This window comes from Idiotropiscis lumnitzeri, chromosome 12, assembly GCF_059441095.1.
Source record: "Idiotropiscis lumnitzeri isolate Australia: NSW breed Sydney's pygmy pipehorse chromosome 12, RoL_Ilum_1.0, whole genome shotgun sequence".
Lineage (NCBI taxonomy): Eukaryota > Metazoa > Chordata > Actinopteri > Syngnathiformes > Syngnathidae > Idiotropiscis > Idiotropiscis lumnitzeri.
Genome location: NC_142402.1, coordinates 11,805,597 through 11,818,955, shown reverse-complemented (window position 1 = coordinate 11,818,955; position 13,359 = coordinate 11,805,597). Strand labels below are relative to the sequence as shown.

General features: G+C 40.7%; 1 protein-coding gene across 3 annotated transcripts in view; it reads left to right on the top strand.

Moving 5' to 3' along the window:
- LOC148325925 (netrin-G1-like) overlaps positions 1–13,359 on the top strand; it is a 66,880-nt gene that overhangs the window by 23,834 nt on the left and 29,687 nt on the right. For all 3 annotated transcript variants that reach the window (XM_088311835.1, XM_088311832.1, XM_088311834.1), the window contains exon 3: positions 7,449–8,092. In XM_088311835.1, the coding sequence (XP_088167961.1) occupies positions 7,449–8,092 (644 nt within the window). The remainder of the gene's footprint in view (positions 1–7,448; positions 8,093–13,359) is intronic.

Genomic DNA, 13,359 nt, shown 5'->3' with positions numbered 1-13,359 from the left:
ATTTTCTACATCAAAAGCAAAGCCCCAAAAAATTGTATCCTACAAATGATTACTATATATATATATATATATATATATATATATATATATATATATATATATATATATATATATATATATAGAGAGAAAATAAGAAACATTTCTTTGGAGGACTTGATGAATATCGCGTTCGTGGAATAAAAATGAAGGAGCTGAATTTATCTATTTGAATCCATCTCAAAAGGCTGCCATTTTGGCTTATACAAAAACTGACACCACAACCGCACTGGGGCCCGCATTCCGAACGTCACAGATCGCCCGTTTTCCGCGTATGGTCGTGTGAGAACAGCAGAGGTTCTACTGTTGGTAATTTCTTGACAGATTTGTGATCTTTATTGTTGTCAGCGTGTGCTGGAGATGATCGTGTTGGTCAGCACGACAGGAAGCGAATTGGGATGAGAGCAGGGTGCCCACAGTGTCATCAATAATTTGGCACTTCTGCGGTCTGGCTGCTGCTGTACAAAATCCTTTTTTTTTTTTTTTTGGTTGGTCATATGTCTATGTGACAAACAAATAGTGTAGTGCATGAGTTAAAATCCTGTTTAATTATTTTATTCTATTTATGAACATGAATTTTTCCTCCATCATGGAAGAATGCATTGAGAGTAATATGTGGGGTGAGGCACACTGTCTCTTACTTGCCGCCCATAAAAATTTGTATATTTTAGCGAGAAAATAAATATGGTGTGTAAATTGTTTGAGAATTCTTGAAACAAACATTAAACATTATGAATGAGACACCTTCAAACTGCTTTAATTAGGAGAGGAAAAATGTCTCCTCAAAGAACGCATAAAAATAAGTCGGCCTTGTTCTTCTCTTCCTTTCAGTACCAGTATTTTTTTTTTTTTTAAATGCTACATAGAATATACATTGACTTGGCAATGACACAAGGTGACAAAACAAGGGTAAGGGTTTTTTTGCGATGGGCCGCATTGAAATTGTTACAGTCTCCCTCGGACAGTCAACCGTCTAAAATCATCTGCACGTATAAATGGCCTCATCATAGTGTTCCATATTGATGGATAACAAATTTTGAAATGAGAAATTCAAGGAAAGTAGTTTGGTCGATTACTGTATTTAGCTTGAAAGGGATTTGTCCACAAAATTAATTCTTAAACACCTTTTTTTTTCTTTATATTTTTTTTTAAGTCAAGACAATTTGCTAGTTTGTTACATCTTTTAACATACATGCAGTGGGTCACGCTGACCCATAAACTTTGTTGGTGTACCAAAGAAACAAAAGCGCGAAACGTGACATCTCGAGTTGTTGTCTGTTTAAAAGCGTCAGCGAAATGTGAAATGTTTCGGATCATCAATGCTCAGCCCTCATCTTTGTAGAAGGGAAGCTGAGCGGGGAATTTATCCGCGCAGCTGTTAAGATGTCAGTATTTTTATATCCATCATTCACTCCTTTTATGGATACAATGTGCACATGTCATTGTTTAGAAGAAAGAAATGTAATAAATACAACTATTACACTGCAATTAGTTGAAAACTGATAATCATTGTCGTATTTTGGTGATGTTTTATAGTTTTGTTCCGTATTTCTTAACACTAATGTTGAAGCAAATGTCATATGGATGGGTATAATAATTGATGAATCGATCGTTAAACATTCCGTTGATTGCAACGAATGGTTATTGTTGCTTAATATAAACTTGATGCAAAATGTGGCAGAGTGGTACAACTTGGCTGTTCGTTGATTCTGTCTCTGCCTTCAGATGCTAATGTACGTTTTTCTATGATTAAACAGTGCATTTATATAAATTAGAATATATACCAAAGTTAATTTCAGAAGCTCATTTCAAAAAGTGAAATTCATGAAACACAAACTTATATGTTTAAGAATGTCCATTTCTACCTCATTTCTATATTAAAAAAAAAAATCATCATTCTGCACCGGACTAGGTAGCAGTAAGCTAATATCAAATCAGAAAAATGAAGGTAGTTAACAATTCTGTTAAAGAAAAATAATAATAAAAAAAGCTGCAAGCTTTTTCATGCCACCGCCGGTTTAAGTTCATGGTTTATCGCTCAGCTTATTGCTAAACAAACACTTTTTTTTTTAAAAATGCCATTGACTCGCTAACGCTTAGCATTGGTGTCACAGTATTATAACTCCTGAAGCAATGAATGTTAGATCATAAATGGGGGAGCAAAATACATCGACATATCATATAATGATGCTCACAGTCATGTCTAATTTATCCTCTCGGATAAATATGATGATTTAATCGGTTTCAACAGCTGAATTCTTATATATATATATATATATATATATATATATATATATATATATATAATAAGGAATATTTGTGTTCATTTTCATTCACTCGTTGCTGATCATTTTGCTTTTCATTACCATAATTAGTTTCCATTACATATTTGATTATTCAACTGTTTGGCCGGCAGCCAATTAGATGAGCTCCTTAATTCCACACCCTTCGACATTTTGTACAATCCCTCCTCTCTGCTTATAAACGGACCCTCACTGCCTTCGCACACATTGCCATCTGCACTACTTTAAGAAGCTGCTGTGCGATCATAAGACTGTGGCTGGTCTGGGCTAATAATAATGCCTTGCACTATGCAGCCACCTTAATGTCAATCTTATATTACTGTTGAAGGAAGACAGTGGGGGAGATTGGAGCTGTGAATATTTGAATCCAAATTCATTCAGTCATTAGATCGGAGGGAAATGGGTCTTTATTATTATCAAAGGATGATTATGATATTTGATGATGAATTTTCTTCGTCCATGTTTTGTCACCCTCATTGTTGGCATCGTCATCTTCATGATTGTCTTCTTATTCATGTGTCTCTTGTCTTCTCCATTTTCTTATTTGTCGTCTTATTCATCGTCGTCGTCTTTACCATAGTCTTTTCACAACGTTCGTCTTCTTCGTGATCATCGCCGTTCTCGATTTGTTTAGCGTGGTCTTGGCCTTCATCTTCTTTATCGTAGTTATCTTCATTGGCATCTTCATTGTTTTCGTCTTAGTCGTCGGTGTTGTCTTATTCAGACTTTTGAATATCTTCTTGTTGTCAAGTCATGTCTTGTTCTTATTCTTGGTCAATGTCTTCACCAACTTGCGCATCTTTGTCTCCTCGCTCCTTGTTTTCTTCATCTGTTTTCTTCTTTAGTGCAGTTGTTCAGGAACCCACGATTGGGCACTGGCCTCCAACACATCTAACACACTAGTAACGAATGTGAATGCGAATGCTAACAAGCTGATTATATTTTTGCATCTTTTACTGTTTCATCCCGAAACGCATTAGAAAAATAAAAACATTTTTTTTTTGAATAATCTGATTTTGGGTGCCAGTCCCATCAAATGAAAAATGTAGTCAAAATACCCCAATAGAAATCCAATAAGTAATTAAATTAGATTGTCTGATAGTCCTAAAATGACCCACGGCAGCCATAAGATCACGAATCAAGTCTGACAATTATCCGTGGAAAAGCGCGAGGTGATATTTCTCATCTCCGGTACCGCTGGCCCGACTGCAGGTGAAGGATCAAGCTGAGGGGGCTTATTGTTTTCCAATAGGTGGCCCCTGGCACAGTGCTGAAGCCCCCCTGAGTCTACAATGACCACCGAGGCTATCGATCGTCCACAAGGCGGTGTTTTCGTTGTTAAATAACCACCGCAGGAAATCCGATGGAAGGTGCTGACCTTCTTTTCCGCAGCCGAGCCATCAGAAAGAATTCCAGCGCGGTGGGCGTTTTGTACTGTTGGATAGGAAAAGTGCCTCTGCTTTATTGAGCGTTATTAATGATGGAAGTGATTTTCGAGAAAGGAACGAATCCCCCTGCTGATGCTGAACGGGGCTTCCTTGAATAGACTGATGGCTTCCCCCCAAAGGCCCAAAGTGGAGGCAGGCGACGAGAGGATGATTATGGATTGAATTTATGACCGCTTCCCCCGTTTCTTCTGCCGGTGCAGCGATGCAAATGTCTTCCTTATTTACTTATTTTCGCCTCGCTGTTCGGTGGGGAAATTGCTCGTCGTTAGCCGAGACGTGTCGGTCTCAGGGAGAACAACAAATGAAAGAAGCAGGGGAAAGACCGTGGGGAAATCACAAGTTCTGGAAAACGTTCAAATATAAGGCCAAAAAAACCCCTACTGCCTTTTGATGACATGTGACAAGCTCGTGGCTACCTCGCTAGCTAGCTAGCTGCCTGGGTAAGAAGCTAACGGAGAAGATTACCTTAAATCTTGGCACAAATACACACTGGTTATGGAATATCCTAGAAGTTTTTTGCGATAAAAAATTGCTGACATAACTTAACTATTAACTAATATTGTTCAACACCATACTACTTTGTACATAATAAATGTTTGCCCACTCAGCATCCATTGCACCCAGGTCATTCTGGAAGGAGGATGCCTTCTCAATGGTTCTTCCTGTTTTTCCACCCAAAATGAATTTTTTTCATAGCCTGGTTCAGGGGTTTATGTTTGGGATTTTGTAGGCTTGTGAAGCCCTTTGAGATTTAAGAGCAAAACTAATAAATTTGACGACTTGACTGGCTGACTGTTTCATCAAACCTAAAACTGGGAATAAACACAAAATGTAGAAAGCTGACACAATAAAAGAGTAACAGCACAAATACATGGACTCAAATGCACAACACTAGTGATAAAAGTCAATAAATACTTTTTTATTCAGAAAAAGCTGATCCAACCCAACCGTGGTTGAGTCTGATGAAAGACAATGATATGAAATAGAAACGTACCAAAATAAAACCATCAACAACAGCGATGGACTGAATTGCCCCGGTCACAGAAAATCCAAATTAATGTATTTTGTTCACAAAATGTTGGACAATAATGGCTCGGAATGAGTCTTATAGAATGGGAACAAAAACAAAAGAAGAAACCTGTCAATTTGAAACAAAAAGTAGGAGAAATAGATTGTCTCGAATGCTTAACAACTGACTCAGGAATTTTAAATCAAAGTCAGTTGTTCACAAAAGGTTTGACAATACCGACTCCGGCTAACAGAAACAGTCGTCAAAAATCCATCCAAATTTAAAAACCAAACAATGAAAATCCAGCAATTACAGATTATTCAACCTGACTCTGATTTATCATCCTGACATCCTCTATAACACGCTCTCTGTTTTCTGCCTCCTTGGCCTCTGTGCTGGTGCGTTGGCGTCTCTAAAAGAGAACACTTTTAGCAGCTTCCTTGGAAACCCGGCAAGCGGAAAAGGTCTCCTTTTACATTCCTCCCGCTCCTGTCTCGGCAGCGTCACCCTTATTAGCCTCCTAATTGGATTACGCCACACGCCTTTGAGTCAGCTCGCCCCGCAATCTTGCCGCTACGTGGCTTTGTTATTGACTCCCTGCTGAAGAGCAAGTGGCTGATAGCGTGGGGTGGCTACAAAAGGAAATAAAAAGGAAGTGAGATCTGTATCAAGGGGACGTGCGTGGGGTCATGTATCGAACCTCCTTTGAGCATGAAATAGCGCATCAAATAAAACGCCTCTTGAAATGAACGGAGGGAGACAAAAGCAGCAAGTGACTCAGATAAAATACGCTGAACAATCTGCACAAAAACTTTTCTCAAGAGTCTGTTCAGGCTAAAAAGATAGCAAAGTCCCGGTCGTTGTGTCGACTGCTGACGTTAGCTTATGATGTTAACCACAAGCTAGCAAGATTGAGATAAAAAATTTTTTTAGCAACTTTCAACACTCGTCCACTCAGTTCGCTCATAACGCTCAGTTTTACAGTTTTGACTGAAGAAATGGCCAAGTAATATTAGCCATTAAATCTAAACTGCTAACATTAGCCATTAAATCTAACTGCTAGCTTGCTAGCTGCCGAATGCGGATTTGATATAAAATTAGCACAAGTGCTTAAAAGATTTAGAACAACAACATGAGATCGCAGATGGTAAAATAGGCGCAGTAATGCCAACTGCTATCGTTTGCTACAAGTGTTGGTTCTTTGATCGCTATATCAAGATCAAAACAATATTACGCAAAACTTAAGCAACTCCGACAATGAAGTGGAATTAAAAGAAAAGCATATTAAAATCTACATTATGTGAGAAACGTTCACCTCTAACGCTTGCGTTAAACTTACACGAAACTACTTTGAGACGAGTCATCAAAGGATGAGGATTTTTAATCAGTGTCATACAATTTTCATGATAAAGCGATTAACTTCAATGCAAAATACGCACAATGATTAATTAATGATATTAATCTTAAATTTTTCAAAAACATTTTGGGAGAGCAAAAGATTACACAAGACATGAGCAACGCGAGTCATCAATGAGTGAGTATTTTCCTTTGTCTTAAATTGTATAATTATGGAGCGTTTAACTTCTTTTCACGTGTATAGCCGTAAAGAATCTTAAAATGACTTTTCAAACGTTACCTGTACAGTCAATGAGGGGTTTTGTACTTAAAATGTCATACACATTTTAGACGTTCTTTGAGCAGCTTCAACTTGAATATTGGAAAGAAATAAGCGTCGAGGGCGCTGTAAAATAAAAATGGAACAGCAAGTGCTTATCAGTATTCTTCGCGGCGATTCTTGCCTCCGGTGTCAATCTCGCTCATAGAGAGTGAGAGAGAGAGAGAGAGTAAGCGATAAGCGACTGGGCGTCGCTGAAATGATTGTTCTCACCTTTAGATAATTCCAGCGTGTAGGGTGTCAGATGATTGCTGATTATCGAGCCGCTTTACAGTGGATGTGAATCTCATCAGCACTTAACCTCATTGTTCCAGGGGGGCCAGGGGTGAGCAGAATGTCAATGGGAGTGCGCCTTCTGATCTCACACACACACGCTGGAGTGCTGGATCTCACTCATAGACAAATGCATCGAGAAGACGCGTACAAATAGACTGGGTGGATGCCTGTGGTACACAACGCAAACTTTGGGGCCCCATGAAAAATACATGTGACCCCGGTGTTTTATAAGAAACAACTCATTAGGATTCCAGTCCCGTCTCGCAGCTGGAATACCACACAGGAATTTCAATTACAGCGGCAATTTGGGTGGTGGCGGTGGAACGGTAGTTTGTGAGCATCCGTGGCAACGTATTAATGAGCCGCACTATGTATCCAGTGTGCGCGCTTTATCAAGTACACACGCAGCTGAATTTGATAGAAGTGCTTTAGTGAACACTGGTGAAAGGAAGACGATGGTAGGTTGAGAAGTTGGGAACCAAGAATTGTGTTTTGGAAGAATTGCACTGAGATAAACATAATACAAGACACCCCTATTAATTTTTTGCTTTAAAATCGGATTTGCGCCCCACTATTTGAGAAGCAATGCATTAGGATTAGACAACTTACATGAAGGCACCATTGTTTTTGGTCCTTACAGCAGAAGCCATGCATGTGTTCGGGTTTCATGAAGTGACATGATCACACCTTTGTCTTTCCAGGAGAACCCTTACATGTGTAACAACGAGTGTGACGCAAGCACTGAGGAATTGGCTCATCCTCCAGGGCTGATGTTTGACTTCGAGGGTCGCAACCCCACTACATTCTGGCAGTCCACCTCATGGAAGAAGTACCCCAAGCCGCTGCAAGTCAACATCACACTGTCATGGAACAAGACCATCGAGCTGACCGATGACATCGTGCTCACTTTCGAGTCAGGCCGACCAGAGCAGATGGTCTTGGAGAAGTCGCTGGACTACGGCCGTACATGGACGCCCTATCAGTTCTACGCCACCGACTGTTTGGACGGCTTCACCATGGAGCCAAAGACAGTCGGCGACCTCACCCAACGCACACTACTGGACATCATCTGCACCGAGGACTACTCGAGGGGCTACGTGTGGAAGAACGATAAGACAGTTCGCTTTGAGATCAAGGACCGCTTTGCCCTGTTCGCCGGGCCTCGCCTGCATAACATGGCCTCCTTGTACGGTCAGCTGGATACCACCAAGAACCTGAGGGACTTCTTCACCATAACCGACCTGAGGATTAAGCTGCTGAAGCCGGCCACTGGTGCCACCATGGTGGATGAAAATAACCTGTCCAGATACTTCTACGCCATCTCCGACATCAAAGTACAGGGAAGGTGAGAAAAATCTTTTTTTTTTAAACTTTGGCCAGATCCTATCAAACCCATTTAGCCTCATTTTAAGTGTGCAGGGGTTTCAACGGAATTCCCTTACTATGAAGGTGACTTTTGGGGGGATGTACCGTAGTTCATTGCGAAGTAGCGCAGTAAATTTTTGGCTACAAAACACTAGGTCATAAATATAAAACAATCAAATGAAAAACATGTCCAGCGGAAGTGCAGTCGAACCAGAGTGGCACCCGAAATCACCTTTGATATATCTGGATCATTTCGTCAATTGGTGCTAGCCTCTCCCACATCAGTTTTTCCAGGTGTGCTGTCCCAAGTTTTAGAAATTATGTTATACAGAACGATAAGGATGCGGACCCCGTATCAGTCTGTCGTGGTGAAGAAGGAGCTGAGCCAAAAGGCGAAACTCTTGATTTACCCGTTAATTTATGTTCCTACCCTCACCTATGGTCACGAGCTGTGGGTCGTGACGGAAAGAACAAGATCTCGGTTACAAGCGGCCGAAATTAGTTTCCTCCGCAGGGCGTCGAGGGTCTCCCTTAGAGATAGGATGAGAAGGTCGGTCATCCGAGAGGAACTCAGAGTTGAGCCGCTGCTTCTCCACGTTGAAAGGAGCCAGATGAGGTGGCTCGGGCATCTGATTAGGATCCCAGTATAAAATCTAGAAAAAAAATGAACAATTATGCATTATAGAACACATAAGATAGGGGAAATTTTGGGGATTTATATCTTGAACATGGTGAAAGGCATTGAGGGAGTATTTAAATTTACAATAGCGTCTCGGGGAGTGATGTCATCATTTTCAATGCAGTGACTACTCGCGTCCAGAAACAGCAAAGCAGGAAGGAGTCAGAGAGTTGCGTTTTCAAACTGGAATTACAGTCACTATTTTGTGTCAGTTAAAAACTAAAAATAATGAGGTTTATTGCATACTCTGAGTTGTCTACAGAGGTTATGTAGCTTCAATAATACGATGTTAAAAAAAATAAATTAAAAATGTGGATCGTGGCGCGGTATGCATTGAAATTTAAAAGGAAAATCACACCAGATTATTAGAAATTAGAAATTAGAAATCCCTTTATTGTCATTGTACTCAAGTGTGCAATGAGATTAGAGGGCTCCCCTCTCCAGTGCAATACAACAATAATACATTATGAGATTATTATGAGAGCAGGAGGTCCCAAAATTACCGCTATATTTGTAGATTATAAATGTTGAGTTTTGCAATTACAATATTAACAGTTACATTTCAAAATGAATGCCTTTATTTTAGAGTTGTCTGAAAAACTTATTTAAGTTTAGTGAAGTGTAGAAAATCAGTTTTTTTTGTTTTTTTTTAAATTAAAACAAGTAGCACATTTATATTAAGATGAATCCATCCATCCACCCTTATCCAAATCGCTTCACACAGGCGGACGTACTGGAGTCTATCCCAGCTAGCTTCGGGCAGTAGGCGGTTGCCAGGCAAACGCACACAGGGCACACATTCACACACACAATTGCACCTGAGGACATTTGGAGTGCTCCATTAACCTTCCATGCGAGTTTTTTGGAATGTGGGAGAGAGCCGGAATACCCGGAGGTAACCCACGGAGGCACGGTGAGGACATGCAAACTCCACATGGGAGAAGAGACTGGATTCGAACTCTGCAACGCTGGACTGCGAGGCAGATGTGCTGACCAGTCGACTACCGTGCCACACCAGTGTAATATATTCAAGGCTATTTTTTTTTTAATTAAAATAATTGTGTTCGGTCAGAAAAGGTTGTCTTTATTTTATTTTTAATAAACCTAACTTTATTTTTAAATACCTCTGATAAAAATGTACTTCCTTTAAGTGGCAAAACCGGATGTCATTTTTATGCTAAACGTCGTTGTCGGTATTTGCTGAATATTAAATGTAACTAAGTTACTTTTTAAAGCAAGTAATTAGTAAAGTTATTTTTTTAGATAACTGTGGCAAGACTGTTCACCAGGGACCTTTGAGAGAGGTTTGTAAATCGGGAGAATGATGTTTTTTTGGATCAAAGGGAGGAAGATCAAAGCGTTAGGGCAGAAGGTTGTTGCTTGCGGTGTGAACAGTCAAAGACATTACCATTTATCGGCAAATACAATGCACTCAAGTCAATCTTTTTGAGACTCCAAACTGGAGAAGGCAGACCGAATGCTGTCCCTCAAAGGCCTCGGCGATGACAAACCATCCAAATTGATGAAAAGATTGCTGGCTGTGCCGACTTGGTCAAACCCTCATTCCCGTTCACCCACATATTCATGCGGCCCACATGAACAATTCCCTCCCTCTCCTCCACCCAAAATTACGGTGTGCTTGCTGATGAGGCGGATGGGCCAATCACCAACAGTTGGTCCTCATGCTGATTCCCAAGCAGGACACCCGGACCCCGCCGGCACCCCCACAGGACACAACAAACACTTCAGCCGCGGTGATGGCCCACAATCCTACCACATCAGATTTAGTGCCAATGCCAAGCACTGTCGCAAACCCTGCAGCTTCAATCGGCCGGGGAAACACCAGGGGCGACGCTCGTTAGCGGCTATGGGTGCTGTTCCTTCATTCCTGTTCATCTTCACAGCGGTTTAGATGACAGGTGTGTTCGTATTACATCCGATTTTTGGTTTACCATGAAGAAAATAAATGACCAATTCCTCCATTCATCTCCTTTCTGAATGGTTTGAACTTCTGTTTCCATGACAATGTCGCACAGTTGTATGCTGGCTTTCTTTAGACAACTCGGTGAAATCAAGAGTCTGCGTGAGTTGTTTTAAGACGCTGTTAATCTTCAATCAACTCCACACAAGAGCTCGTTTCTTAACTGTGATGGTATTTTATTTATTTTTTATTTGACTCGATCTAACGCCTAACACATCCATATAAACGATTCACTTACCGTCTGTCAACAGAGTTACAACTCCCTCATTGCTATAGTTGTAGCCATAAAATGTACATTTACAGAACATTAAAGGCATTTAATTAGGACAAGGTATAACGCCTCTGCTGCTGCGGGTTGCTTTTCAGGGTAATGGAAACATTGTCTTCACGATGCAGGAAAAGGGCCCTCAAGATGGTAATAAAGCATCGGCAGCTGCTCTCCAAACTGGAACGGTGCTGCCAGCCTGGCGGTTGGTTTATGCGAGGATAACTAGGCTAGTAATGACCCATCAGGGAGGCCCTGAGGTGAATTGAAACAGTTAGTCCCTAATTACGATTCTGTTGGCAGATGAGGACAATTAGCGCATTGGGAAATTGACAGGAGACTAATTTTGTAATTAAGAGAGTTTGCGGCTGATTAAATGACAATCACCGGGGATGTGTCGGTGAAAAGTGAGGGACGCTGTAGCGTTTCCAAATTTGAGCTCAGCCCATTCATTAAATGAGATGTACGCTTTGAGTTAAGAGGCGTATCATCAGAGCGAGCTACTCTCGATGATACACAGTTAGTCACAATTAAGTTAACTTTGGCACCAGAACCATCAATGGGAACTACTCGCAAATGTGAGTCTCAAAGTGAGAACACTGTGTGTGACGTAAGAACTTTCAGAAATTCTACTCTTTGTGTTCCTATCGGCTTAAAATGATAGGTAGCAAGATCGAAAGTTACATTTACACGAGCATTAAGATCAAAACATCACATTAATTCACAGTGCCTGATTTAGGAATGCAATGTTTTGACCTAAACTTGGATTATGACTAATATCATAGTCATACTTGGTAAAAACTGCAAAACCGTATATAAGGGTTTAGCCAAAGATTTTCGACTGTTTATATTGGAGAATACGACATTACCTTATTACCATACTTGATTATCAAAGGATCGAGGTAGAAACTATTTTTTTCTCTCGTCTTCAAAATAAAATAAAAGGTTGAGTCAAGGCCTAAAGAAGAGGTTGAGTGTGAGCGCAGATGGTTGTTCGTCTCTGTGTGCCCTGCGATTGGCTGGCAACAAATTCAGGGTATACCCTTCCTCCTGCCCGATGATAGCAGGGATAGGCCCCAGCACCCCCTGATTCTGGATAAATGGCAAAGGCTATTAGTGCTTGGTGTATTAAAACAATGTAACTTTTGACTTCACAGCATTTGTACGTCTTCATGACAATGTGAAACATATTAATTGGTTGATCAGCAAAACACTTAATTGAACATAAAAGAGAAAGTTCATTCCATTTGAAAATCCGACTGTGGCTAGTGATGCAGTACCAAATTTACTTTTTTTTTTTTTGGTACGGACCGATTCGGGCCAGTATTCCCTAGCACCGAATTACGTGAAACTAATTAGTCATGTTTCAATTCCAAAGCGTATTTCTTAGTTGTAGTAGTTGATGTTCTAATCATGACTGGTGTCGCTGCCGGGCAGTGGCTGCAGGGAACGAGGATCAAAAACGAAAATTTGCACTGCTTAGTACCCGTATTGCTTCCGAACGGGTTGAAATGTGAAAGGTACCCTTCCCAAACTGGAATGATTTGTCACATGCTACATACTAAACAACAATCAAATGTACCAATAATACAAAGTCACATGATCACACTTCCATGCTCAACCACCGTTTTAGCCCACAATGCGATGCTGAGTCTTTCCCTAATATACGGTCAAATACATACATGGTATTACTTGAGTCAGCTTGTACCTCTCTTAAAGACGGTGCTAAAGTCCCAACCCAGCCCTCTGCAGAGACATGCAGACCATTTTGGCCAGTAAGACTCACCATAGATACGCTCCAACACGGATAAAAATGACTTGTAAAATGCAAGGACACCTACCAAGCACGGAATAGTATCTCTCACAAACATCTCACTTTGCTTTTCATTAGAAAAAAGCTTGAATTGGTCAGGAAAATAAGTGATTCGTTCAATTGTACCCACTTCTCTGCTCCTGGGCATCAAATGCAATTTTCCGACCAAAAACGTTCCGGTGTAAATTGAAATAAAATGTACGAACCACTTGTGTCCGGCGGTGGATCAGCAAGTCAGTAGCAAGAGGCTGATTAGACTTCCCAGCGACGTCGGCAGCCCTCTGGCTAGGAGCGAATGTGAAAGCCTTATCACAGTGTGTCAGCGCCTTGCAAGAAATCCTTGTATGTGCTGATAAACTCCATCAGACATGGAAGGCTTTCCAGAATCAGGTAACCTGTAGACATGGACAAGAATGGAATGAATTGGCCTCGGCATATTGGATGAATAAATTTTTAGCATTGTCTCAGAAAGCTTTCATCCTCATTAGACTTTGGGCAATGAATACAAA